Source organism: Pollicipes pollicipes, unplaced genomic scaffold (assembly GCF_011947565.3).
Source record: "Pollicipes pollicipes isolate AB1234 unplaced genomic scaffold, Ppol_2.1 Scaffold_6548;HRSCAF=7765_pilon_pilon_pilon, whole genome shotgun sequence".
Taxonomy (NCBI): Eukaryota; Metazoa; Arthropoda; class Thecostraca; order Pollicipedomorpha; family Pollicipedidae; genus Pollicipes; species Pollicipes pollicipes.
In genome coordinates this window covers 385-27,434 of record NW_023596892.1, presented here as the reverse complement: position 1 = coordinate 27,434, position 27,050 = coordinate 385, and the positions used below count along the sequence as shown (strand labels likewise).

At 51.3% G+C, this 27,050-nt stretch overlaps 2 protein-coding genes across 3 annotated transcripts; one reads left to right on the top strand and one right to left on the bottom strand.

The window, feature by feature from the left end:
- The first annotated feature begins 9,799 nt into the window (after positions 1–9,799).
- On the top strand, positions 9,800–20,406 carry LOC119106984 (vesicle transport protein GOT1B). 2 transcript variants are annotated; one of them, XM_037230330.1, is made up of 5 exons: positions 9,800–10,083; positions 14,389–14,480; positions 16,111–16,289; positions 19,845–19,926; positions 20,193–20,406. In XM_037230330.1, exons 1-5 carry the CDS (start codon positions 10,059–10,061, stop codon positions 20,235–20,237), a joined length of 423 nt encoding a protein of 140 aa, XP_037086225.1. In that variant the 5' UTR covers positions 9,800–10,058; the 3' UTR covers positions 20,238–20,406. The 2 variants fall into 2 exon arrangements, with proteins under 2 accessions (XP_037086225.1, XP_037086224.1); XM_037230329.1 differs by lacking the exon at positions 9,800–10,083 and adding an exon at positions 12,849–13,221.
- Positions 20,407–21,794: 1,388 nt separating this feature from the next.
- On the bottom strand, positions 21,795–26,702 carry LOC119106983 (protein henna-like; the record flags this gene model as incomplete). Its single annotated transcript, XM_037230328.1, is given in 8 exon segments — positions 21,795–21,835; positions 21,838–21,897; positions 21,900–21,996; positions 21,998–22,033; positions 22,986–23,248; positions 24,058–24,254; positions 24,688–24,856; positions 26,528–26,702. Coding segments are annotated over 8 exon segments (1,038 nt in total), but the record flags the coding sequence as incomplete, so codon positions are not given.
- Positions 26,703–27,050: the final 348 nt, after the last annotated feature.

Below are 27,050 nucleotides of genomic sequence, written 5' to 3'. Positions count from 1 at the left end.
GACTCGAACATGAACAATGTGCCTGAAATTATTGCCGTGCGGGGCAAAAATGAGCCATTTCGCCATCCTTTGGCCATCCGTCCCACCAAGATGCTTGAATACTGTGCTCCATACACCGAATTTAACAAACTGGAGTCTAGTACTCGGCCAGCGTAAAGCCGAGACCTTGTAGCTTCTCCTGAGAGTCAACTTTGGCTCCGATACCATACTGCTGTTCTTTGAAGTAGACTTGACCTCGTGTGCACACAGTATGCACCTTTCGTGGCGTTTGGCAGCCAGAAGGCTCCGGAAAATCCGGCTGAGGGTTTTTGACAGCGCCTCTGAGAAGCACAGGTCATGTTTCCCGGAGCTGGGGGAGGCGCTGGTACATTCATCGCGCATGCTAGTACGGCCCGAGCGCACAAAACGCACGATGGTGTGGTTTTTCCGCCAGGCATGCGATACACCTGGTCGATGTCACGCTCAGTGATTCCAGGCCTGGCGTCAGCTGGCTCAGGGTGTTGATGGCGGGGCTGTTGATGTCCTCGATGTCACTGAGCGGGGCACGCGGGATGTGGGAGCGGGCTGCGGCCGCTCCGAGGCTCAGCTGACTCGGCCCGGCCGGCGGGGGCGGCACTCCAGTGACGTCACCCTGACCCGGGGTCGCCAACCCGGCGGGGGACGCCTCACCTGCCCCGAGGGACAAGGCTGAAGCGAACGGACCGTCTCCGGCCGTTGCTGGTTGGTTGCGGGGCGGTCCGGTGCCGTCGGGCAGGGGCGCACCCAGGCGGCGCGCGTGACGGGCGCGACGGCGTCCCCGGACAAGGTGAGACACGGCAAACGTGAATTTATTCCGGTGTCCTCGACTCGCTTCTGCAACTCAGCAGCTTGAGAGCGTGACACCTCGAGGGCATTGCTTAAGTCCCTGACTGTGTTATCTCCTGCCCTCAGCGCGACGCCCAAGATCTTCGGATCCTCTCTTTGAGTGAAGCGAGCGCTTCGCGAAAGAATCCGTGAAATTCACGAAACTCACAGGGAGACGCGCATGCCGACGCAAGTGGTTAACATGCGTTCCCAAGGGTGAAGGAAGTTGTGATTTACCTGATATCATCGGTGACAAAAACGGACAGTTTAGCGAGCCAGCAGGTGACAAGATTGCGAAATGAGAACAAATTTCAACAGATCAGACCATATTGCAACAAACTATCTTAACTAGACGAAACTCAAAGCTTAGTATTGGCCTGCACTCGCTAACACTTGCCGCGTGAGAAAGCGTAGAGCACATGTCGAAACGTCGACGTTTCGCTGTATGAGCAGATTGAGCCACAAGATGTGACCAAACTTGAAAAGATGTTTTTATCAGGATGGTTTAGCAGGTGAGAGAATATACCACAACTATACTACATCAGTGCTGACGTCACCAATCAGCGGCGACGCGGTGTTTTCCAATGTCCTCAGATCAGTGCTTTCACAAATTGTTCAGCCAAGATTCACTTCACATCCTACGCAGTATAAAATTCCAGATAGCTAGGCTTATTACTAATCATAAGAATGGTGGCTGGCACAGCATCTTGCGACGAACGTGATCAGTTTTGCTACGCAGCGTTTTAAAAGCGTCGCGCCAGTTGAGACAGATGGGCTCGAGTGCTCGCCACGCGGTAAGTACGTTGGGTTTAGTCAAGGCTGTGGAGGCTGTTGTTGGTTATGTTCACGTCGTGAGAAGCCGACTGGCTTGAGGAACGGCGCTAATCGTCAGTTTTTTAAGGTAATGGGCGTTTAAAAGCCATGCCGATTTAGGAGAATTGTCGTTTGTGGATACCTGAGCTTTGGCTTCGGAGGCAAACGGAGACTGTTAGAGCGACACGCGTCAAGGATTCCTCCGGAATTTCCTGCTGCTGAGAGGAGCAGCAGATTCGAGATAAGACGCCCAGCATCGCTGGCGTAGGTCTCTCATGTTGCATGTTACACCTCAGGCTTAGCGTGCTGATCGGTGGAACGGAGTAGGATAAAAGCGCTTTTAAATTGCCATCATACTGGATATAGAGCTTAATAAAGATGCTACAAGTGTTAGAAAATGGTCGTTTGTATCTGTTGCGTCTGTTGATAATTGCATCGGTTTTGCGCTAAATCATGGGATCATGTTTGGAAGTGTGAGTTCTGCACCGGCAGTGGTTATGCGAAGATAGTGCAGGTCGCCAACGCTTCCACCTGATTGTACGATGACGCTGTAAACCAAGAGTGATGTTGTTTCAGGTGCTTGTAGAACCATGCTATCGGTAAATGTAGGGCTACGGGATGCGGTTTTGCAAAATAGGTAGGGGGCGAGGGAGGAAACACGGAGATGTAGGAGGAAAAAAAATGGCTGAGCTTTGCCTCCGAAATGCCTTCAAACAGTTTCTCCCCAGATTTGGCGCACTTTTCTTTCACAGTTTGGGAGCAGGAGTATAGTCTCAATGAGTTTTGGGGGCTGAACCATAAAAATATTGTTAATGAACAATGGTGTCTAAAAATGACAACTAAAAATAGAAAAACTACATCACTGGTTAGGAGACAATCCAGCCCTCCCCCCCCCCCCCCAGCCCAACTGAATTGGGAAAAACGCCTCAGGCTGATTATGTTAGAGATGCCCTTGCTCTGGTAAGTTTTAGTTTAGCCTCAATCATCATTCAGTGTTTGGTGGCCGACAAATGATACTTAAGTAAAAATGAACTCTCGAAACGAATTGTTTGATGGCTTTGCCACATTGCATTTACATTGTCTTTGTTTTTGTGGTTTATCGCATTTGGAGTTACAATGCAGCGATTTCTGAAAGTTTCGGCTGAAGGTGACAATTTAGACCGGTTTCGAGTTTGTCGGTGACAGAAAGGCACTTTTCCAACCCTGTGCGTTCCCCATCTCTTCTGTGGTACGTCTTCGTACTGTTTTAGTGTCTTCCGGACTCCGGACGATCGCGTTTCTGAGTCCCACAAGGCGCATCGCTGCTGTCTCCCGTGAGGTTCACAGATCCACGTGGAGCCTGTGCGGCCACCTTCACTGACGTTGCGCTCTGTAGTACCGAGACAGTGGCACCAACATTAATTGGCAATGTTAAAGGGGTTCGGACAGAGGTTTGGGCTTAGCTCGGCTCCGATAAGCAAGTCTGAAACTCCACGAGTTTTCGGAGCTAGCAAGAGAAAGGGAGGTAAAGAAAAGTGCCAATGCTGCTTATCCCACCGTCCAAAGACTGTCCATGGCCTGACCGGTATCATCGTCTGACAGGACTCAGCGCCGCGGGCCAGGTCACAAATAGCCGCCAGCACCGCCGGTCACACTCGCACCAGGGCCGCGCACAGCTCACTGGCCCCAGACACGAGGGCAGAGTGCGCGTGGAGCGGGACGGAGCGCGACCCGACCCCGACCGAGGCCACCGGCTGGCTGGTTAGCCTACAAAATGAGTTTGACGGTAAATGGGGCTAAGCATCGAAAAACAATAAAACTAACCCTTGAGTCATATCAACATACACCTTCGTCCCTGGCTTCAGTCGACGTTCTTTCCAAAGCGGTGGGGGGGGGGGGGACTGGAGCCCAAGTTGGGAAGGGGAAGCTGGAGCCCCTACCCTATTGAATAGGCAATCTTTACCACTGGCCCCGCGGTCTTCTCGGCTTTATACAATGCCCCTGACCTGGTCTGCAAACCATGGCCCACCTCACTGGGGCAGAGGTAGGCGCAACTTACGATTTGGGGCAGTTCATGAACACTTTGGAATTACAGCAGATTTACAGCAGAAATTGTCGAACTGGAATATGGACAGCATTCTAATGTGTTGATATGAACAAGTGAAAGATCACAGAAAATGACCAAATCTAATAGTAAATCATGTTTTGGGAGCTAAGTAAGATTCACAAAATCTGCTCCAAATGGTGCAATTGATTACCCCATTTGTAGCAGGGTCCTGTGTATCCCTAATAGATAATGAAAGTCCATATCAGATAGTCCATAAAAGACCATCTCAGCCACATGACATCGGTGTTTGCAGTCCAGTTTAAAACAGCAAAACACCGCCGAAACTGACTCATGTCTTGCGAGGTGAATGCAGATACGCTGACTTAAAGACAATTACTGAATATGTCCCACGTGCACAGAAACACAAAAGTAGCGAAACACGGCCATTCTATTTTGCTTTGTTTATCGCGTTGTTGTAGCTTTCTTGCAGGAAAACGCGTGGAAGCCAGTGGTTTGGTGATATATGCATCGTTTAAAAAGGGGAAGAAGTCAAATATTTTGCGTTCTATGAAAGCATTCACAATTGTTTCAACAATGCACGATTGGGCACCCTTGAACTAGTTCTGATTTTTCACAATATCTTTAGATTTGTGCCCTTCACTATCTTTCGTTGAGTTGGCATTTTATGATGATACGCAAATGAATTGCAGCCCCCGCCTACGTCAAAACCGTATTTTCTGTACCAAGAAAGCAAACTATGAAAAACTGCTATCCCTCTTCATTAATCTTGCCATGATAAATGATACGCCTAAATTTTGACAAACGGATGTATAGGAAACCGTTCAGAAGTATCGCTGACCACATTGTGAGTAATAGTGGGTGTTCTATACCTGAAATTTTCCCACATGTGTTTTTTTTTGTCCGCAGATTTACACGTACCTAACTAGCAATTGCTGGTAATCGATAGCCATCATAGGCAATTGAAACGATGACAGATCGGCGCCAAAAGGTTCTTGTTACAGATTTTCACTGCGTCATCTGGTGACAAGAACAGCGCTCTTGCATCAAAAATATACGGAAACACAGCACCACCATCTGTGTTAGTTTCTGCCCATTTTGTCCCGCAGATCGGGGATAACCACTATTCTAATTACCACTTCTCACTAGGAGGTTAGATAGGGCTTATAGTTTACGTCGGCTCCGATATGCAAGTCTGATACTCCACGAGTTTCGGAGTTAGCAAGAGAAGGGAGGTAGATATTGAGGTGAAAAATACCTAGAATATCCAGCGCATAATTTCCTATCACATCTGATCGGCACTTACACCTTCAGAAACCATCTAACATGGCAAAGGGCATAGCAAACCCAAAATGGCTTCAATTGTGGATATCATGCATCATGCCATCCGTGTAGTTTTCTGGAGAGGATGGATGTGTGTGCTTAATATTGGTGCTAAGTAGATAGTAGACTGTACTTAATGCAAAGAAGCATAAAAGCTGTCCTTGTTTGTTGGAATTAGTTGAAAGGTAACTTACATCTTTGGTCTGAATATACTGCATAATAATTGTGTTGTACATCATGTGTGGCAGTTTTACACGTTGCACGCTTCGGAGCTTGTACAATCGCATTCAGCAGCATTTGCTATACGGATGAAAATTTGTTTTGCAAAAGCAAACATATTTGAGAACTTTCTCTTAAATTTGATATCCAAGTTTTGACATCCGATTCCAAAACTGTTATAGGAGTTTTGCAGCCTTGATATTGATCTTGCTGGACCTGAGATTTGCTCTCTACGTTTGTTTTAGTGGCACACGCTAAGCGAACCTCTTCCGCAGATCCACCGTGGGCCCCCTTTGACCACCTAAAACGGCAAGGATCGCGTTGCCCAGTGCTCATATCATTCAAAATCGCAACAACCAGCGTCCGTACTATTCAAAATGCGTCCAATTCCGTAACCACCGGCGGAGTTCATAGCATCCGTGCTCGCAACGTCCAAAATCACAGCATCCAATGTTCATGGCATTCAGTGGTCACGACATCCAGTTGATTAGTCTTGATTGGCACCGTTTCCTAACCTTCGACGTCGTGAACGCTGGATGTTATAAACTTTGGATGCAGTCATTTTAGACGTCTCGACCACTGGACGTTATAGACTGCGAATGTTTCAACAGCATCCGGCGCCTCGCCTCCCGCCCCTAGACGCAGTGCCGACCCGGGGGAGTTGCATTGCCAGTGCAACCCCGACCCTCCATTTCCCCAATTAAACGGGAGGGACTGCCGCGGCCCGCGCCCGCCCAGTGGGTCAAGGGACACCTTTGGAGTGTACACCGTCCATAGTCTGGTAAGGAGGGGGGACAAGTCTGTGGACTCACATCATGCGTGTTGTTGCCGGCGTTCCTTTGCCTGCGGAGCTAAATGTCGCAGGGTGATGAACGTCGGGGCCGTCCTATTTTCGATGCACGGCTGTCGGCTCCTCCGCTCTGTCCCTTTCCCGTCATCCGCGGAGACCTCTTCCCGAGACCCCTGGGGACTCCCCTCAGACTTCTATTCCTAGACTTGCTGACGGTCGGTTGGCTGCAGGACGCGCGACCCACACATGGATCGATGTGAAATGCAAGATCGCGACTATTGTGCCACATTACAGTCCCCACGTGTGCGCCTTACGCGTCCACTCCACATTCACCCTGAATACCCAGAAGGCAGTGCTTCCGCCACTGTCTTCCCACGACACTTGCGCGGAATGGACGCATCAGTGATTCGACCGTGGGCTTGTGTGGATCAGTATATACTGGGACCTCGCCCAACGCAAGGCAACCAGTGTCCTCTCGCCAGCCTTTGGCCCAACATCCTCTCCAAGATCCTCGACTTCAAATAATGGCAGCGGCGGTCGAGGGAACTTGTGCCCCTCAAGACGGACTCAAGCCTCTCCAGCTGCAATGACTTCGCAGTATGGATCATCCGTTCTCGGCGACGGTGCATCGCCCCAGGCCAAGCCATCGGCAAGGGTTCCGACTTCTCTGGACTTGTGGTCATCCAGCAGCATCGTCCCAGTGTGCAGCTCCGCGCAACATCACCAGCTCAGGAGCCAACCCATCGGCTGCACTGGACTGCAGCGGAGCCTGCGGACATCACACGGCCGCCCAGCTCGTGCCTTGTGTGACTTACTCACCGTCGAGTGATACTCCGCCATCAGTGTCATGAAAATTACAACTAATTTCAAGAATCTTTGCTTTTGTAAAACCGTCGCGACAAAGGCCGAATCAAGAAGCAGTTAAATTTGCACAAACTCTTGCCATCTCTATCTCTCCGCCTAGCACAGCAAAAACAAGAATAGTATCAAGCAATGGAAATTGCACGCCAACATTTTGTATTCACCACATCCTGTACAGTGTCTTGTACAGTGTACATGTTGTGAGTAGGGTAATTATTTTGTGTTCACGGCTCCTTTTAAATTTGCGACAGTTTTGTAAGTGCTAAGGCGTGCAGACTATTTCGAGCAGACTATTTCAAGCATTCCCAGGCATTCATGACGCCATGCGAATGCCATTAAAATATTGTCGTTCCACTGGCCTTACCGCGTTCAAGAGAAAGAAAAAAATAAATTTCCGGGTCGTTTATGTCTGATGTACGTAAGAACCATCCCCAGATATAACGGCCGTCAATGGGCTCGTTGGCGAAATTGGCCGTCAAATTTGGGCTAGGGGTACGCGAACTTGTGCAGACTATTTTGCGCCGCCCGTTTTGAAGTCATCTAGGTATGATGCGACAGAACTCCTCATTAAGTCCGCCTCCTCAATTGTCATGTGGTGTTCAAGACCAAGAAAAATGTGGCCATCGACTTTTTCGTGTCTGAAGTACTTCAGCGTGGATCGTTGCATCATCGAACAGCGGCTAGCTTTCAACCAGCTGGAAGCGTTTAATGTAGGTTTTGAACATGAACCGCCTTTTGTGATGCAAAATTTATACATTTGGCAGTTCTACTCGTTACGACGAAAATGTGGCTGGGATTGAACTATTTGAGAATAGCGGCCTAACCGAGAAAGAAAGTGCCCGAAAAAATGATACCATGGAGAAATATACGAGAGTATCAGGATCAGAAAAAGGGCCAAAGCATGCGCGTAAAGCAATATTCGGTTCATTTCACAAACAGTTCTTGCCAATCCGCCTGTCGGCGAGCTGCAATAATACAAGTGAGTCGGGCCGTAAAATTCAGTGGTTATTATGATGTGGCCAGTCTGGCAATGACTTTGACGCCATGAAGTCGTTCCATGACAATCGAACGATGACGTATTGAAGAGCATATTTCCTAAACAGCCATTTTTTTGCGTGGAGCAGTGTTTGTATCTTTTATTTGCATCACACCAATAGTTACCAGTGAACTTTTTCATTATATCTAAAGCTTGCCTCAAGATCTTCAAATGTGAAATATTCCCTATAAGCAGTTTACTCTTTAGCCGTTCGCCAAGTCGGCATGCTGTCTTTTTTACGTGCCACCGTTTGTGGTATGTGGCCCTTTTTGCGGAAAGTTATGTCACCTTTCAGATTTTTGGTATGTCACCATTTTCTCGTGCCGCCGTTTTGCAGTTTGCTATTTAACCGATTTGTCCTTTTGGTCCGTCAACTTTTTTTACATGTCGCCAATATGGAAGTCGTTACATGACAGCCGACACTGAAAGAATGGCGAATGAAATCGCATTCGGCAAACTGTAAGTTGACTATTTATCTGGACACCACAAACACCGACGTGGTGAAAACATGTTGTTGGGAGATTTTTGATGTGTGTCTGCGGGTCTACGAGGCAAAGATGTGAAAAAAACGGCAGTCGCTTTCTGTCCTGTTCCCCGCAGAAGGAAGGGAACGGGAGCAATTGGTAAGTAACCAGAATCATAAGCACTTGACGCAGCCGTCAAAAGATCGAATGTGGATTATCCACTTCATGTAGCCTTGAAGAAACTCGTGTTTTTATTTCTCCCACTTGAGCTTTTCGTTTTTCATGTCGTCATTTGGCCTTCTGTCGTTTTAGAGTGTCGCCATTACACCCTGTAGCTCTTTGTTCAAACATGACTTGTAAGTAGTTCAACGACATTTAAGTGTTCTCCGATTTTGCGTATCATCCTTTTTACGTGTCGTCATTTTGCAATTCGCCAGTTAGCCGCTCGTCATTTTGGCTTGTCGACTTATCGGTATGTCGTCATTTTACAGTTAGTCATTCGGCGGTTCGCCATTGCGGCATGCCGCTATTCTTCCACCCAGCCATTTTGAAGTTTGCCATTTTGCCGATTCGACTTTTTGGTACGTCGACATTTCACGAGTCGCCAATATGGAGGTCGTGAGGTAACAGTCGACAGGAAGCCATTCGGCAAATTGCGAGTTCATTTTTTGACTAAAGGCCCATCCAGAGATGAGCCCGAATTTCATCTTGATGGGTGACTTTGGGAGGACATGGCTTTTTATTTACAGCAGGTCTCGCTGTGGTGAATGTTCCAATGCTGCAAGGTCGGAATCGGGTGGCAGTGTTCGATGACAGGTATTTTTCCACCCTGCGACCTGGAATATCACATTCAAATGTGACATTGAGGAGTCTGGAGTTTTTGACGGACGCTAGGTCTTTCTGCGGTGAAAATTGCGATCGTAAAAAGGTTCAAATTGACCAATGATTTTTGGTGACACGGAATTTGAATTCATTTGTTATTACGTTTGACCTTGAAGGTGGCCTTGACCGACCAAGTTTTGAGTAGACGTTATTTCATACGCTGGTGATGTTTCTGATGCTTATAAATCCGAAATCGAACAGTAATATTTTGTGGTACGGAGTAACCCGTCCAACAAGTGTGCACTTGACCTTGGAAGGTAGCCTTGGAAAGTTACCCTTGCTTCTGCCGCATTTTTCTACTTTTTGAAATTTAATTTATCTTTTCTCAAAATAAACATACATTCCATTCAATAAGTTGGTCGAAATGGTCCCTATATACAATTTTCATGCGCACAAAATAAGTGTTCTTCTTTTTGTGCCAAATTATATTCTGTCACACTGCCTGCCGAGTCAAAACAGCTGACGTCGCCCGCCGGTTAGCGGCAAAATATATGTACTGTGCGCCAGAATTTACGTGTCGTGGTTGTTCGTGATTCGCGGATGGGAGAGCGGGCAGAAGGCCGGCTGGAATACGCGGTAGCGTGCGTTGGTAAATGCATGGCACATTTTGTTGATTTCGCTGTGATTGCGCCGTTTTCAATACTTACGACATTTGCTTGAAAGAATTAAGCAGTATCTTGGTTATGACTGCGGATTGAGGTGGATGTAGCCATCAGGTCGTAAAGTTGTAAACGGGATTTACATTACTTCATGGATGGTCAGTAAGGGCCTGACACATCAGAAATGCTGCAGATCAGCGATACTCAAAGTGAGTAGCATGCTACATATATCCCTTTCAGGAACAGTTCTTGCAGAGACGATCCTTGGTGCAGCATCCGCTCAATGGTTAGAGGTGTTCATTTGTATTCTGTTGTGAGGTCTTTTCCCTTCCCCAGTCCTGGTTGGCTTACAGCATTTGTCATTGCTGAAAAATGAAGGAAAGGGAAATGTGGCACAAAGTTGATTGGTCAACAACTTGTTCAAATCTGTTTTCATTTGTGTGATGCATAACAATGCAGAAATGTTAGTGGAATGTGCCTGAGGTACTTTTTTGTATCACTCATGTTTGTGTGCTCACAGTTCATGCTACCTGCATTTTCATGTATGATCCCGATCTCATGCATGAATTCCATGGTGCATCCCATGGTTCTGTAAGCATGACTGCCATATATGATGGCTGTCAATTGGCTTTCAATGTTGTGCAAGGTATGATGATGTAATCAAACAATGGTGTTTTGAGGAGTGGATATTCTGAACATAGAAACTGTATTTCATAGAGCAGCCTTTTCCACTGAAAGTATACCAACAGTTAAAGGTGAGCTAATTTCATCACATTTGCTGCATACTCCAATATCTTTAAATATGCAATATTCTCATTGCAGCTTTCAGCTAGGAAAGTTGATGCGATGTAGGTCGACCTCAACATCAGTGCATCCTTAACCCCAGCCATCATTATCACATCTTTTAAGATTTGGTCTAAACCTTTTGAACAATGGATTTTGTGATCAGTACTCATACTGTGCAAAGCTTGTTGCATGCAGCATCATGAAATTGTGAGTCTGGGGCAGAGTTGTATGGTAAAAACTTTGCCAGCCATGTTGTGTGGTGTGGTTGTCTTACCCTTTGATGTGACCTCACCTGACATTTAGGTTGGCCTCAATCACTGGATACAGATCATTCCAGTCAGGGACAAATATCAAGCACCTGAAGTGACTTAAACCCACCCTGCCATGGGTGGGGGAGGGGGATTGAAGGCTAGGCTCTCATATGACTGAGACACTGGGACACAACATTCAGTATCTGATCAAAATTGAAGCTGCAAAAGGCATTATGTTCAGTTGTCCAGCTAGGCATATTGATACAATATAACTGGTAAATGCTCTGGTCCACACTGGCATCAGGTAGCCTCAGGGAATTATGAAATGGTGCTCTGCAACCAGCTGTGTAAGCTGGGATGTCAGAGAGCTGTTTAATATCTACACCTCAGAGTTTGAGCACTGCTTTACAGCTGGCCTATAGTAATTATAAGGGCCTGCATGGGTCAAGTTGTGTATTTCGTGTGCATTTTGTGTGTGGTATCAAATGCCTTCAGATGCATGTGTCTTCATATTGAGTTTGTTATTGTAAGACTGTGACTGCACTATCTACCTGATGTTTCATCTTTCATAGTAATATCCCTGCTAGGTTCCTTGCTTTCTCAAGGCTTTTCACAGGGATGCAGGAAGTGAAGATGGCAGGAGGTATAGGAACTGACACAATGGTCATCTCACAGCTTTGTACAAGTCTAGGATTTTTAGGTATGCTCTTGTAGCTTCGCCTATTGCTTGGGGAAAAGGTAACACTAGTCCACATGTTTCCTAGCAGATTATAGGATTTATCACATGTTTTGGGTCTGCAATGGGGCATAGCTGAAATGAGTCAAGTTATTAAGAGCTGTACCACTATGGTTGCCTCCCATGCTTCCTGCACAACAAGTGGCAGCATTGTTGGGATTGGATGGATGGCAATAAGCTTCGAGAGATAGAACCTAGCTGGGTCAGTGGTTTTCTTGTTTCCGCAAAACGAGGCGAGAAGAGGTGATCCTCTGCAGATTACGCATCGGGCACACGTACGCAACCCACGGCTATATGTTGGAGGGAGCTGATAAGCCCATCTGTCATCGATGTGGTGCTGTTCTTACTGTTCGGCATATCGTTGTATCTCGTCCGCGGCTCGTGGAAGAATGCCAACGTTTCTTTAAACAGCATGACTTGCCCTTCACCCTCTGTGATATGCTAGGAGACAACTCACACTTTCTGGAATCTCAACAGATCTTTTTGTTTCTCGAACACATCAACTTTTGGATCATTTATGCGGCTCACTAGATAGATAGAACAAAACTCGTTATGGGCGCCAAATGACCACCGCAGTCGGCGCGCCCGCAAACTCCAGCAATCAACAACAACCTTACCTCCCACTTTAATATAATACGCGAAATGAGCTACAATGACCCCAGCTACATACAAATGCAAACATGCAAACAGTAGACCTGGCATATGCTTGAACAGTCCAGACGTGATCGTTGAAGATTCGGTATCGCAATTCACCCGTCTTCACTTCAAATTTTGACCTATCGTGACCGGGCAAAGGAGTAATCACAGCACCGCCGTAATTGTATCGGGTCACCTTCCGGCACTGCCTCCACTGTCCCGGCAGTGGTACCGTTGGGGCAACCGACTGTCGTGCTTAGATTACCACTGGATACCGTCGCCGCCGCTCCTCCCCCTCCACGCTCTTCCTACCGTGACCTGGTTGCCGGTACCGCCGGGCGGGTTATCAGCCGTCACCGCGGAGGAGGGGAGGGGCCCGAGATTGGCAGCGCGTCGCGTGGCCGCTGGGGCCGGCCGGCTCGGTCGTCAAGTGCGCAGCCTGGTGGACCGCCGGCCGTATGTATCGCTCCCGGGGCAAAGTGTCGGTACCGGGGCAAAGGCCGACGCTCGCTGCCGAGGCGGCGTCCCAGCCTGCGGCCGGCGACAGTGCGTGTGCACCATCCGGCTGGCCTCCGTCACCAGCGCCGGACGGCGGGCGGCGGTGCGCGTGTGTGTCAGACCGTGGTCAGAGGGTAGCAGCCTCCACTTGGACCTGGAGAGGACACCCGTTGTCTGTTCGGCGGAGAGCCGGACGACTGGCTGCAGGCTGCGGCCGTGACCCAGAGAGTGTACCGGCCACCGTGGCCCAGAGGGCCGAGTGACGTTCGGTCCGTGCCCGTGAGCCAGGGAGGGCCGGCGCAGGCCCGTTTAGCGGCTGCTTCGACGCTGTCTTAGTGCCGGCGAGCCGGGCGAGCGAGGCGGGAGGAGCACGGCGCGCTACCCTGGCTCGCCGCCCCGGCTGGCGGGCGGCATGTTTCCCGTTATCACCATGGAGGAGGGTAGGAGCCCTACATGTGAAACGTAAATGCCCGTGCGGGTGCGCATAGGCGGCTGTGACGTCACCGAGTTTGATGTCACTTGTGGCGTTGCTGGTTTGACATTCATAACTGGGAGCTTTTCCCCGAGCGACCGCAACTAAAATTTAGTCAATGTTGGTGCCGATTTACCGAATGTCGACCGTTTCATTTGCGACGTGGCTGTGGGTTCCAGGAAGTGACAATACACCTTGATCATATCCAGAGTGGGTTTGCTTGTCCTAATGGTTGATAACTGCGTGGCAAGAACGAATTCAAGGCTGGCATTAATACACAGGTGGTACACAGGTCACCTGAATTGCGCACCTACTTTTTCAACAAGGCGACTGCCACGGCCTGTGTGTTGGTATTCGCTCTAGGGAGGATATTTTGATCCCAGAGGGGCGGCAGGGAGCCTTCTGCCGTGGCCCGCTGCGTTGCGGTGTAGCATGGCACGACATCCTTTACATGATCGGGCTGATCGACTGGACCGATGGGCCATCCGAGCCACTCGCGGAAAGTCTGGGCAGCCGCACAGTCAGGCTGGGAGTATTGCGTATGTGCCTGGTCCTCAGCTCTCTGCTCTGCTCTGCTCTCTGCTCTGTCCCCGGCTGTCATTGGCTGTGTGCGGTAGCTGGGTCATGACCGTGCTGACGCCGCACGTAGCGTATCAGGGACTTCTGCTTTGTGTTGTTCCCTGATACGGCCCTTCCATTATATGTCCTTTTGTCTTCTTACGTGTCCGAGGTATTCGGTTGCACCATGTGGACGAAAATTGGGAACCGATTTTAACACCACGCACTTTGATGCCATCGCCGTGTCCTGCAGACATATGTCCTAATCTTCGCGCTCGGCGTCAAGTGGTCTTATGGCAAGTGACCGACGGGTCTGGGTAATGACGTCGGCTCGACTCGAGAGGGAACCGCGGGTGTTGTCCATCTGCTGCTCGAAATGCGAAGCTTGACGCCCTTGTCTGAAATCTGTAGCTTTCAGAAGTTAGCATATTTATTCGGTCTGCATGTGCTTATGACTTGTCGGAAAGTTGGTTTATGTTTACACGCCACCTTTTCAGCTCATGTCGTCCTTCCCGCGGGCGCCTCTGCTCAGCTGTGTGCTTGTGCGTAATTGCCCTGACCACTGTCCCGTTTTCAGAGATCGGCATCGGGTTGGTGGGGTTCGGCGTGGCCTTCCTCTTCCTGGGCGTGCTGTTCTTGTTCGACAAGGGCCTGCTGGCCATCGGGAACGTGAGTGCGCGGTGCAGTAGCCGGTTTAGTGGACGGTGTAGTGGACGATGAAGAAGGCGGCGTAGTGTGTGTGGTGGGCGGTGTGGAAGTTGGTGTAGTGGGCGGTGGAGAAGGCGGTGTGGTGGGGGTGGAGAAGACGGTGTAGTAGGTGGTGTAATGGGCGGTATCGTAGGCGGGATGGTAGGTGGTGTAGTGGTTGGTGTAGTGGGTGGTGAAGTAGGCGGTGTAGTAGGTTTTGTAGGGGGTAGTGTTTTGGATGGTGTAGTAGGTGGTGTAGCGGGCGGCATAGCAGGCGGTATAGCAGGTGGTGTAGTAGGCGGTGACTGGGAACAGCAGTCAGAAGACTACTGCGACGCCTCTCGACGGACGTCTCCGCTGCCAGCCGGTGTGGGGTGGCGGGAGCGAAGCATACAAGCCGCTCTGCCGTTGTTTACGGGCTGTTGCCTCTTGACTCAGTGCATTGTATACAGGTTGTTTTAGTGCACTGACGCGTAGTGGAATATTTGTGTCTTATATAGGTTGTTTGGGTCAATCCTTTCATGTGTGGTTGGAGGGCTGAAAAGAACGCCGTTTCTGGGCTGCAGTTCGGAAATCATGTACCATTGACTATATTTGCGACTTGACTCCTAACCGTTACTTATTCACCCATGTAAGACCTAATGAATTCGTTTGCGGATCGGGGAGGAAATGCTGGAATTACTTGGGCACAAATGTGTTCCGCGGGGTTCATTGTACTGTCTTCTGTAGATGGTTTTACAACTGGCCGCGTGCTTAGTACGGTGTAGGAAGCCCTACGTCTTTGTTAGAATGTCTTAAAGTGGTTTTCAGGTCTAAGACACAGGAATGTTGGCGGGTGGAGAAGGTCGGAATCGGTGTTCTTCCATAGTTGTGGGATGCGGCCGTCATGATTTTCCGCATGACGTTGGTGTAATGACTTGCAAAGGTCGTTCTGTCACATTTGTATCTTTGTAAATTTGTAGACTCAGAGAAATTCTGCTCTCGGAGAAGCTGAGAAATGAAATTTTAAAAGGAAAGGGTCGTGTTTTTGAGCAGGGCTTTTGATAGCGAATGTCTTTCCCAAAGCTTTTCATGTAATTTCGCTCATACATGGCACGGAGAAACGATGGAATACGCTATGGAACCTGCCTTTTAGTCTTTGTTAGCGCGTGTGTCTCGGCGAGTTTTTTTTTGTGTCTTGGTTGTAATTTGGTGCAGAAACCGCCGCAACTCGTTTGGCACCAATTACGACACGATCGGTCAACTACGCTTAGATTATATGTGAGGAAGTTGGGCTGAAACAGAAATTGTCCGGGGCTTGGTCGCTCGGAACCTCTCACATATGGTTTACGGCGTTCGTTCACCAGTCGCAATGTTACCGTTTTGAAATCCACATGTGTTGGCCCGTGGCACCTGGCTGGGGTTCAGGAATATTTGGCTGCTGCATTACTGTGACCCTGTGCCGCAGCCCGTTCTGTCCGTCAGATGCTGTTGCCTGATAATGTCTTGCGCTGCAACCCGTCCCTGGATTGTGCTGCCGCCGCTGTCGCCTCCTGCCGCCGGGCGACCTGCATTCGTACGACGAAGTCTGACACCCGTTATGATTCGGTCTCGCCGCCGACTCTGTCTGCAGATCCTCTTCCTGTCGGGCCTGGCGTTCGTGATCGGCCTGGAGCGCACGTTCCGATTCTTCTTCCAGTCGCACAAGGTGCGCGGCTCGGCGTCCTTCTTCGGCGGCATCCTCATCGTGCTCCTCGGCTGGCCGCTGGTCGGCATGCTCGTCGAGGTCTACGGCTTCGTCGTTCTTTTCAGGTATGATATGAACCGCGCTGCTGCCTTCCCGGCTGGGCTCGTGCGGCGTGTCTTTCCGCGTTAAATGGGGTGCTAGGTTGGCCTCCACTCTCTCAGTCTCTCCCACTCTCTTGGTTCTGAGCCGTCATGTAATGTCTGTGTTTCGCTTGGTCGTCTGCGTGGAGCTGAATGTGATGTTGGGTAGTGAGGGATGCAGGGGGAAGATGACATGCCCCCCTCCCCCCCCCCCTTGGACCGGAGAGGCACCAAGATCTCGCGGCGATGAGGTGCCGCAGTCTTTATTTCCGGTCTACGTAACCCATATTTTAAGACGTAATTAGTTAAGGGGCACCTCAAACCGCTTTAACTATCAAAGTTCGGCAACAGAATGTGAAGTGGAACTCACCTGTAGAAATAAATCGGACTAAATCCGTGGAAACATTCCGATGAAAGACGCTTTACGCTTAATTATAAGTAATAAAAATAAAGTTGCCGAAATCCGGGGAACTCTTTGTGAGGGGGGCCTTATGAAGCGTGGCCCCATCCCTCGACGAAATCCTGGATTCGCCCCTGGTGGTCGGTAAGCGTGGGGCCATCTTCATACTAACGGGAAGTTATACGTTGCCCAACTAATTCGACGTGATGGCTTCCATCTCACCATTGGGAAATAAGCACAGCAGTGAGACAGACAACAGCCATTCAGTGCCGCATCATTCAACGTGGACGGAAGGGAATTGAAGCTGGGCGGTGTCTTTCAAGCTCCCACATATCGGGCATAGCTGCCAGCTGGTTTGGTGTCGGTGCGGGAGGTGAAAGCAAGCAAAGTCGGTGATCTGCAAGCATTTTCTTGGCGATTTGATGTCATAGCTTCGTTAGGATGTTGCAAAAGGTGATGTGCGTTTGTAATTACTGTTGTCCACATTCGCTATCATGCACTGAAGCCAGCCATCTGGCATGTGTGAAAGCCTGCTTGTAGCCATCGGCAAGCTTGTTGGGGTAATCGTTTTTGACGCAACTTAAATCATGATCGAACGGCTTTTGAACCAACAGGGGCTGTTGTCAGCAGTCCTTAGGGTAAAATCGGGGGGGGGGGGGCCATAAGAACCTATGGGGTGCAGTGAGGTTCACGTGCCCGAACCAAATTCTGTTTAAGCTCAAGATCATCCCGCGCAGGGGGAGAGAGAGAGAGAGAGAGAGAGAGAGAGAGAGAGAGAAGAGAGGAGAGAGAGAGAGAGAGAGAGAGAGAGAGAGAGAGAGAAGAGAGGAGAGAGAGAGAGGAGAGAGAGAGAGAGACCGAAATGATAGAAATGATATGTATAGTGTATATGTATATATATATATATATATATATATATATATATATATATATTATATATATATATATATATATAGCGCAACAATTCAAGTGCAACATCGAAGGCTGCAAACTTCGTTCCATACACTGCATTGGCGTCACCACAACGACACTCTCACGACACCTGACAATGCACTTACGTGATGGGGCACCTCTGGACATCATGCGACACGAACGCGACGTGATATTGACACGACGACAACTGACAGACAGCACTGACATTTTACGGACGTGCAATGACAGAAGGCGCCTCCAAATTTGGGAAAGCATATTCATGAACGAACTCTCTCCGGCCCTACACAGACAGACAAATGCCTGCACAACTCTCGAACTATTAGATGGTGGGCTGTGAGCACTACTGATGCGATTGTGGCAGTAGTGTTCTCATTGTGTCTTTGTAGTGTTCCCATTATGAGTGTTTTTTTATATGTATCAAAGTGAAAATAGGATTCTGTCTTACTTTAATGAGTTATGTTTCTTTTATGTTCTCCGTACCAAAAGATGTTTTCCAACAGTATTACACAATGTTTATCCTTTAAAACTCAAAACTTGTTTTTTGTGCCATTTGGTCCTCTCCGGCGATGAAAGAGGATCTCGAAACGTTCGAATGTTAGGAGCGATGAATCTTTGAGTAATTTTGTGCGAACCATCTTTAATTTAAGCGATGATGCCAGGTCCAAGACCCGGAAACTAGAACGATGCGTCAAAAAGCTCGTCAATGCTGAATCAGCAGTTATTTTTAATCAGACACATTATATATATATATATATATATATATGGAAGAATTGTAAGGTGTTTGGACTCGACGTCTGGCCACTCAGTGTTGAGAGGGAGGTGGTCGGTGGGTGGCAGCGCCGCCCGTTCGTCCTAGTGAAGTGCTCGTTGGCGGTGTGGCGCAGCTGGAGCCCAATGGTGGGACGACCATTTTGTTCCCCTCGGGTGTCGTGAAAAAGACCGGAAACGAGGCCGGTGATGGGTACAGCTGCACTGGCGATTCATTTCGGCCCAAGCCATGTACCGAGTGCTTCTCACCATGGGTTCGCCGCTAGGCCGGCTCGTGTAAGCGCGTGGGATGACTGCGTTGGGAGTGGCGTGCAAAGCTCGGGCTACAAGCCTGCCCATGCCCAGACGCTTTAACTCTCGTGATAGTGACTGCAGTGGCATTGTTCGACGAACGGTCGGATTGATACCGTGTTTGGTTATGACTGACAGCTTTTGGTGGGCTCGTTGCCGAGATATGATCTGGGCTCCTGGCTGCAAATATGGGATGATTCGGTACTGCATTGGCAGAGGCTTGATTGTTGGAAGTTTGCAGTGGATTGCAGAAGAGGCAGGTTGGCGTGGCCCGAGTCCGGCCGTGCTGGAGGGAGGGTGCCGTTGTTGGTTAAACCTCTGGTGGGGGCCGACTTAGCGTCCGGCGTTGTGTGCATGCGGCGATGCTCCTCCCCAGCGCCGTCCCGTCTCCAGCTGGTGGGGGAGCCGAGTGCCGCCGTCCGCCCCTGGGACCGCCGGCTCCGGCCCGACTGTCGGGAGGGGGGGGGGGGGGAGGGGAGGTCACAGGTGCCAGCCGTCTGGCAGCGGACCGGCTCCGGCCGACTGTGGGCAGTGCCGCTGTCGCCACCTGTCCCGCTTTGATCGGCGTCTCGTGCCACGATCGACCCGCCGGCGCGCCGGCCGCTCTCCGGGTCACGCCGAGTGAGCGCGGCTTGAGGAGGGTGACCGGTGAATAGAGGGTCGGCAGCCTTCCCTCACGGCCAGCGGTGAATAGAGGGTCGGCAGCCTTCCCTCACGGCCAGCGGTGAATAGAGGGTCGGCAGCCTTCTCTCACGGCCAGCGGTGAATAGAGGGTCGGCAGCCTTCCCTCACGGCCAGCGGTGAATAGAGGGTCGGCAGCCTTCCCTCACGGCCAGCGGTGAATAGAGGGTCGGCAGCCTTCGTGCGTCTGCTGGCGTACGTCGCGCCCCTTTTCATAATCAGAGCAGTGTAACACATCCGACATGTTCGACACGTTACATGAATACGTGAATGTGTTTTGCTATGATTTTTACCAGAAGTTATCGGGGATGTGAGAACTAAGCGCATCATAATGCGTATCCAGTGCCTAAAAGAAGTTTTGGCTCAGCATGGTCTTGGCAATTTTCGCCGGTACATAACTTGTTCTGTCTTATTGTCTGTGTTTGAGTCACGGTTGGTGGCATAATTTCCGATGTTCTTTGTTACAGCGGATTCTTCCCTGTCGTCATAAACTTTTTAAGACGGATTCCAGTCATAGGGTCATTTCTGAATCTCCCCTTCATTGGTCCAGTAAGTGAAGCAATGTTATCTTGTTTTGACCATGCGCGTGGACTTGACCACATACGCGTGGCGCCTAGCTATTGTCCAGTATCGGAATCGTTATTTTGAGCGTGCTAAAATAGATGTTTGTGTCGCTGTGTTTTGACTTGTTTCAACTAAGAAAAATCGCCGAACATACGGCTTGCCGTGGCACATCGTGCTACAAAATGGCCCCTTCAGATGTCCCGGTGCGCTGTCACAGCTATCGCGTTTGATGACGGCGGGTCTTGTTTCAGTTCCTGGACAGAGTGTCGGGCGACCCGTCGCGGACAATGGTGTGAGCCGAACGGTGCCGTGCTGCCACCTGCGGGCAGGCCGCGGCAACGCTAGTTCTTCGAATTATCGCCGAACGAAGGGGCGTTACGTTTATGTGTGGTGAAGCCATCCTGTGTGTGGGGTGTGTTTTGCCCCACATGTGTGGCGTGCGTACGTCGGTAGCGGGCGGATCCGGCCGGGTCTGGTGACGCTGTCGGGGCAGAATGAGCCGCGCGCCGCCTGATCGCCGCCCGTGCCCCGTCCAGTGGCTTCCCCGCTTGTGTGGCCCGACTCTGTCCGCTGTGTGCTACGGTGCCGGGCTGCTGATATCGGCGCACGATTGATCGTGTTGTTCAGATGATTGTTCAAGGTGCAGGCGAGTGGCTGGCGTGTTGGAAGACCAGCAATTTGGCTACATGGGACAAATGGGACATGCTTTCAAAACTGTCGCGGCTGGCAGGTGAAAAACAGTGTTGTGGCCAGGAAAGGGTGTGCTAGAAGTAATTTTCGTGTGTTGGAAGCCCTTCACGCGTAATTTTGGTCAGATTTTCCTTACGCCCTTGTATTTTGGCCTGCTCCAACCAAAACATACAATTCAATGCTTGTACTATATGTACAGCTGCAGATGCACTGCGTTGTTGAATTTCAACCACCCCAGCCCCCCCCACAGAACGTGTTTACCCCACGGAATATGCAGAGGTGTGTATGATTACATGCTATGCATCCACGTGTGTTCCAAATATGAGCTCTTCTTGGTTTGCCCGTGCTTCAGGGCACGCATGTGTGGTCAACCTCCACTGGCGAAAACATTTTCCACAATGCTCTGGGCGTTCCTGGCCCCAGGCCCGGTGACGCGAAGTGCCGCTCGTCGGGAACACCTTACCGTCCTACAGAGGGCCCGCCGCTCATAATAATCCGATATAGAAGCATTCACACATTTTACACCACCCACACGACAGAAACACGACGTTGGAAGGAACGTTGCTGGGCTTGAGAGCCATTCTGTTGGGCACTCCACAAAGTTAAAACTTCTTCCGACGTCGACCTTCCGCAGCTGCGTTTTGCATTTAGCGGAACTTTTCTATGGCGTCCAGGCAGGCATCTTCATCTCCGAGTTTGCTGTCGGCCGATTTTTTTTTTTTTATTTTTTGGAAGCTCCGTACGACCTGAGCCCCGTCGGCAAGTCGAGCGCGTGATGACCTTGCTGAGTGTACGGGTCGTAGCGCACCGAAAATGGGCGTGGAATGGTGGGGCGAAGTTTCTGAAAGCGGGAATACGATTAGCTGTCTTTCAACAGTGCGCTTTGCTGGAGTTTGCACTCAGCGCGGTTTGCATTGGGCATGTTGGTAGCCTGTCTGGGAAAACGGGGCGTTGTTATTCAGCTATTACGACAGTGGCAACATCGTAACCCAGACTGACGCAAACTTGCTCGTAGTTTTACGACTGATAATTTTTAAGAACGTGATGGCATATTCTATTTCACATTTGATCAAACCGAATCGTTTCGGTCGTACCAGCGAGCTACTATTACACAAGGAGAATGATGCCTGGGGCACGCCACGGAGAAACGCGCGGGCAGCTACTCACATCATCTTGTCCTTGGCGTCCTCCTCGAAGCTGTCGCCACGTAGTACACGGGCTGGTACTCAGTGATGGGGTACTTCTGCACGCCCGTCTTCTCGGGCACGACTCGCGCACGTCCGGCTTGTCGGAGAGAACAGGTACTCGAGCTCGCCGAAACGACGAGAGCAGACCGGCGCCGTACGCCTTCAGCTCGTTGTCTTGCCCGGCACAGGCCGAACTCGACCGTGAACCAGTAGCACTGCGGTGCAGAGATTAACCGTGAGCCAGCAGCGGTGCGGTGCAGAGATCGACCGTCAGCCATCAGCACAACGGTACAGAGACCGTCATGAACCAGTAGGAGTGCGGTATGGAATCAGCCGTGAGCTAATAGCACTGCACTATAAACGTCGACGTCGAGTCAGCAGAATCGCGGTGCAAAGATGGAGTGAACCAGCTGTGACAAACCAACAAAGATGGAGAGTGAACCAGCTGCGCTGCAACAACATGGAGATCGGCTGTGGACCAGTCGCACTACATCCAATGTAAACACTGACCGTGAGCCAGCAACACTGCAAAGTGCAAGGGAATCAAATGTGGACCAGTGACACTGTGAGCTGGTGACACCGTGACACACATAGAAATCAACTGTAAGCCGGTACTACCGCGGCACATGCAGATGTCAACCTGAGCCAGCCAGTATAGCTGCAGCGTGTGGCGGTACTCGCACATTCACCGTGAACCAGGGAGCCTTGATGCATGAATTGACCCCGGTCCTGAAGCTCTCGCATTGCGTCAAACGATTCGGCCGCGTGCCAGTACCATCGTCACGCGCAGATGAAACGTGGCCCTGACGCTGTGACGCATGTAATCCCGAGCAAGCTCTACATCTTTCCCAAGCTGACAGCGACTGTTAACCAACAGCCGTACAAAACCACAACGAAATCAGCTGATGTATCGCTGTTGACCGCCAGCTAACTTCAACCAAATCAGCTGATGTATCGCTGTTGACCGCCAGCTGGCCCACAACGAAATCAGCTGATGTATCGCTGTTGACCGCCAGCTGGCCCACAACGAAATCAGGTGATGCATCGCTGTTGACCGCCAGCTGACCCGCAACGGAATCAGCTGATGTATCGCTGTTGACCGCCAGCTGGCCGGTGTGAGCCAGTTGGCCGTCGTCGCCCGGTACGCGGCCGGTGTCAGCCACTCACCGTGGCCAGCTTCTCCACGTATTCGTCTGGTGCGCCGAGCGAGGCCAGGCCGATCTCCTGACTGAAGCGGGCGAAGCTCGGGTCGGCCAGCAGCGGCACGTGACCCAGCACCTCGTGACACACGTCCGGCTCAGGCGTGTAGAACGGCCGGCTTGGATGCCGGATGTACTGGGTCGAGTGGAACACGCGGAACGCCAGGCCCGCCAGGAAGTCGCGCGACGACAGCAGGCCGGCCACGGGACGCAGGGTGAAGCCCGTGCTGCCTGCGCAGCAGAAGAGCACGGCGTGAGGCGGAGGGAGGGGGTGCGGTACAGCGGGGAGTTACGCTGTTTGCGAAGCGCAGGGGCACGGCGTGAAGCGGAGGGAGGGGGTGCGGTACAGCGGGGAGTTACACTGTTTGCAAAGCGCAGGAGCACGGCGTGAAGCGGAGGGAGGGGTGCGGTACAGCGGGGGTTACACTGTTTGCAAAGCGCAGGAGCACGGCGTGAAGCGGAGGGAGGGGGTGCGGTACAGCGGGGAGTTACACTGTTTGCAAAGCGCAGGAGCACGGCGTGAAGCGGAGGGAGGGGGTGCGGTACAGCGGGGAGTTACGCTGCTTGCGAAGAGCAGGAGCACGGCGTGAAGTGAAGGGAGGAGGTGCGGTGCAGCGGGGAGTTATGCTGTCCGCCAAGCGGGGTGGTGCGGTGTGGAGGCCGTGCGATGTGGGGAACAGGGACGGCTTAGCGTGAAATAGAGGAGGCGCCTGTCGTACAAACTGGCTGTCCGCGCAACCTGGGCAGCAGAGGTGGTGCAGACTAAGGCTTCATCTGAAACAGCCGGGACTGCCCACAGAGCGTGCCGACATCCTAACTTGGGATTCGCTACAAGCAACTATGCTGGATCATACCCAGAGCGCATAAAAGCCCAGCGTATTTGTCATGAATGACTGGCAGGGACTTGAGCGTTAAGCAACAACTGCACGCGAGGTCATTTGCCAGCAATTACAAAGACAATCTTATTTTCTGGAGTGTGTGAAGGCACGTCAAGAGCTTTGGACGGTTGAATGAGAAGGCAAGCAACGACGTTCACCCACTTTTAAGGAACGTTGAGATGTCCTCCAGCTGGGGGATGTTGTCCTCCCGGTAACCGCAGTGCTCGATCAGCAGCGGGAAGGCCCGGTTATGCTCCTTGCAGGCGTGCGTGGGGTACAGCTCGGTGAGTCGGCGGAACACTTTGCCCCACGTATCGACGTCATCCTTGCTGTACTCGACGCGCGGTATGGGCGTGCCGCTGGAAATGACCCACGGATGTCGCTGATGGAGTGCGTAGTGAGCCATGCGGTCAGATTTAGTTGCTCATTGACTCACATTGGCCATGGGCTAAACTTACGTCCGTCTACATCGGCTGCGCGTCCACAGCTAGTGCATTCATGACGAAGCAGTGATCTCGATCAGTTGCCGATCGTCACCGTTTTCATCACCACAGCATGCTATATTCTGTTTTGCCATCTTATGCAAATTTCGCTACATGGTTTTCGTTCTTTTTTGCCATGGCCCTGACAAATTTATTAAAAGAAGTTTATCTAACATCGCGTGCCTTCAGAACTCAACACATCACGCGAGCAAGTACCATGAAGTGTCACGGCTCCGGCCGGACCCTCCGCGGATACAGGCGATATCGACCCGACTCTGTTACTGATAATGGGGTATGATACATGACTCACTGTTTGTAGTTGTAAGCGATGTCGGCGAACTCCTTGCGCCGCTTCCTGTACTCGACGTCGGTGAAGCCGGGGTGGTCCGAGTCGAGCTCACTGCCGTAGGACAGGATCTGGTCCGCGAACTTGTCGAGGTCGGAGATCTTCTGCGGATACCAGGGCACCACGCCCGCCGCTGCCCGGCGCACATCCCAACCAGCCAGTTAGTGCAGACCACGGTCAATAGATCGCGGTGTTTTTGTTCATTTTGTTCCCCCTTTACTCTAAACACATGGTGATTTTAGGAACTCGTCTTCGGGGAGGCGTTTCGCGAATCTCGTAGCTCCCCTTCGCTCAAGAGAAAACTCTGGCACTTTCAAAAACAATTGTAACGTGCCGTGATTGCATAAAAGTTCACCTTTCAACCTTTACCACCTTTAGGTAAGACCCTGCAATAACGACGTGACGCGTTCGATTTACTTGAGAGAAATAGTTAGAGATTTTGGGATGTGGACGTCGCCGCCCACGGTTCAACGAAACCTACGTGGGCTGCGGACACGCCAAAGAACCATTGGATCACAAAATTAAGTACAGCAATCGACACGTAGTCGAATTGCCGAAGGCAACTTAGCAAAGAAGGTGTAAACTTGATATTCAGTGACCCAGGCCTCAGTCCCCCCCCCCCCCCCCCCCCTCTCAAGAGCGAAGATAAACTTCAACGACAACAAAAGTGAAGAAGATCAACAACAACAACAAAAGTACACCAATCAACACGCCGTGGTCGATTTGCCGGTGCTAAAGTACGGAACGGTAGGTCATGACCGTTGTGGCCTACGGGCCACAGGTCAACAGAGTCCAGACATGTCCAAATTGCGCCAAGCGTGCTTTCTTTAGCGCCGGTGTGGGCTGCTGACACGTCTGGTCGCCCGCGCGCTGCTAGTAAAGCAGCGTTTCACTGTGAATGATTTTGCTGTGTACTGGTGGGGAGAGGGCAGGGTCGCGGTGGAGAGTGGGGGCTGGTGTGACTGAGCCCCCTACCCTGAGTTAACATGTTACGATAGCCCCTGCTCAGCCGGCGCCATGCCCGGGTGACACATCCCCATGCCCTGTGCTTCGCCACGGACCTGTTTTGGACGGCGCGACAGATTACGATAATGTGCTGAGAGGTTAGTTATGCAACGAGCCAAATTGAAATGAGCTTGGGTTGAACCCAGCGGAGTTGCCTTGTGCCAGTCTCGAGAGAGCAGCGCCAGAGGCCCGCTTTCAGCTGGCCTCCACTGTGCCGCGGGCTGGCGTGTCTGAACGCCATCACGCCGGCATCGTGTTCCAAGTCAGCCCTCTGCGCCTCGGTCGGACTCTAGATCGTGCACTCGGCGAACCTGCCGTGGCCGGCGCCGCCCGTCATCGGCCTGCACTCAGCCTGCATCGGCGTCCGACCTTTCCAGCCTGGGGCAGCGCCCGGCATAGCTGCAGTTCCCACGCCCGCCGAATGGGCGTCAGAGTGACAGCAGCTGGTCACGAGAGACGTCATGGAACTGAGGTCAGAGAGCAGAATGGGGTCGTTTCGGAGCACTGCATGATGCAGCTGCGACCGGGTGGGCGTCCGTCGCTCTTCCCTGCCAGCACCCAGTTGGGGCTGTTCAGTGAGGTAACACCGCGGCCCGGCGAGGCGCTGACGGCCAGGTGACGACACTGCGAGTGATAGCTGTTCCTGCCGACGGCCCGGCCGGCTATCGATCACAAGCCAACGGCTGCCTGGAGAAGCCCCAGGCCCGCCTGTCCCAGCTCGGGCAGATGGGGCAGGCGATAGTGGCGCGCCGGCTCGCCACTCAAGGCCGCAGCCGGCCGCGGCGCCGCAACGCCTCACCGGCATTGTTCTTGTAGTTTCTGGAGACGATCTGGAAGTAGGTGGACTTCTCTCGCAGCTCCTCCAGCGCTTTGCTGACGTTGGGCGACTCGGTGCTGATCTCCAGAATGAATTCGTACTCGTCGCTGCGGTGGGAGGACCGCGACTCGATGTGCTCCAGGTTCACTTTGTTTTTCTGGAAGTTGTTGGATTCATTTGTAACGGAAGCAGTTGTGTCTGTGGCTCAGGAGCTAATCCAATAGTTATGTCAGTGTGATTTGGTTGTTACGGAAGCAGTTGTGTCTGTGGCTCAGGAGCTAATCCAATAGTTATGTCAGCGTGATTCGGTTGTTACGGAAGCAGTTGTGTCTGTGGCTCGGAGCTAATCCAATAGTTATGTCAGTGTGATTTGGTTGTTACGGAAGCAGTTGTGTCTGTGGCTCAGGAGCTAATCCAATAGTTATGTCAGCGTGACTCGGTTGTAACGGAAGCAGTTGTGTCTGTGGCTCAGGAGCTAATCCAATAGTTATGTCAGCGTCAGAAT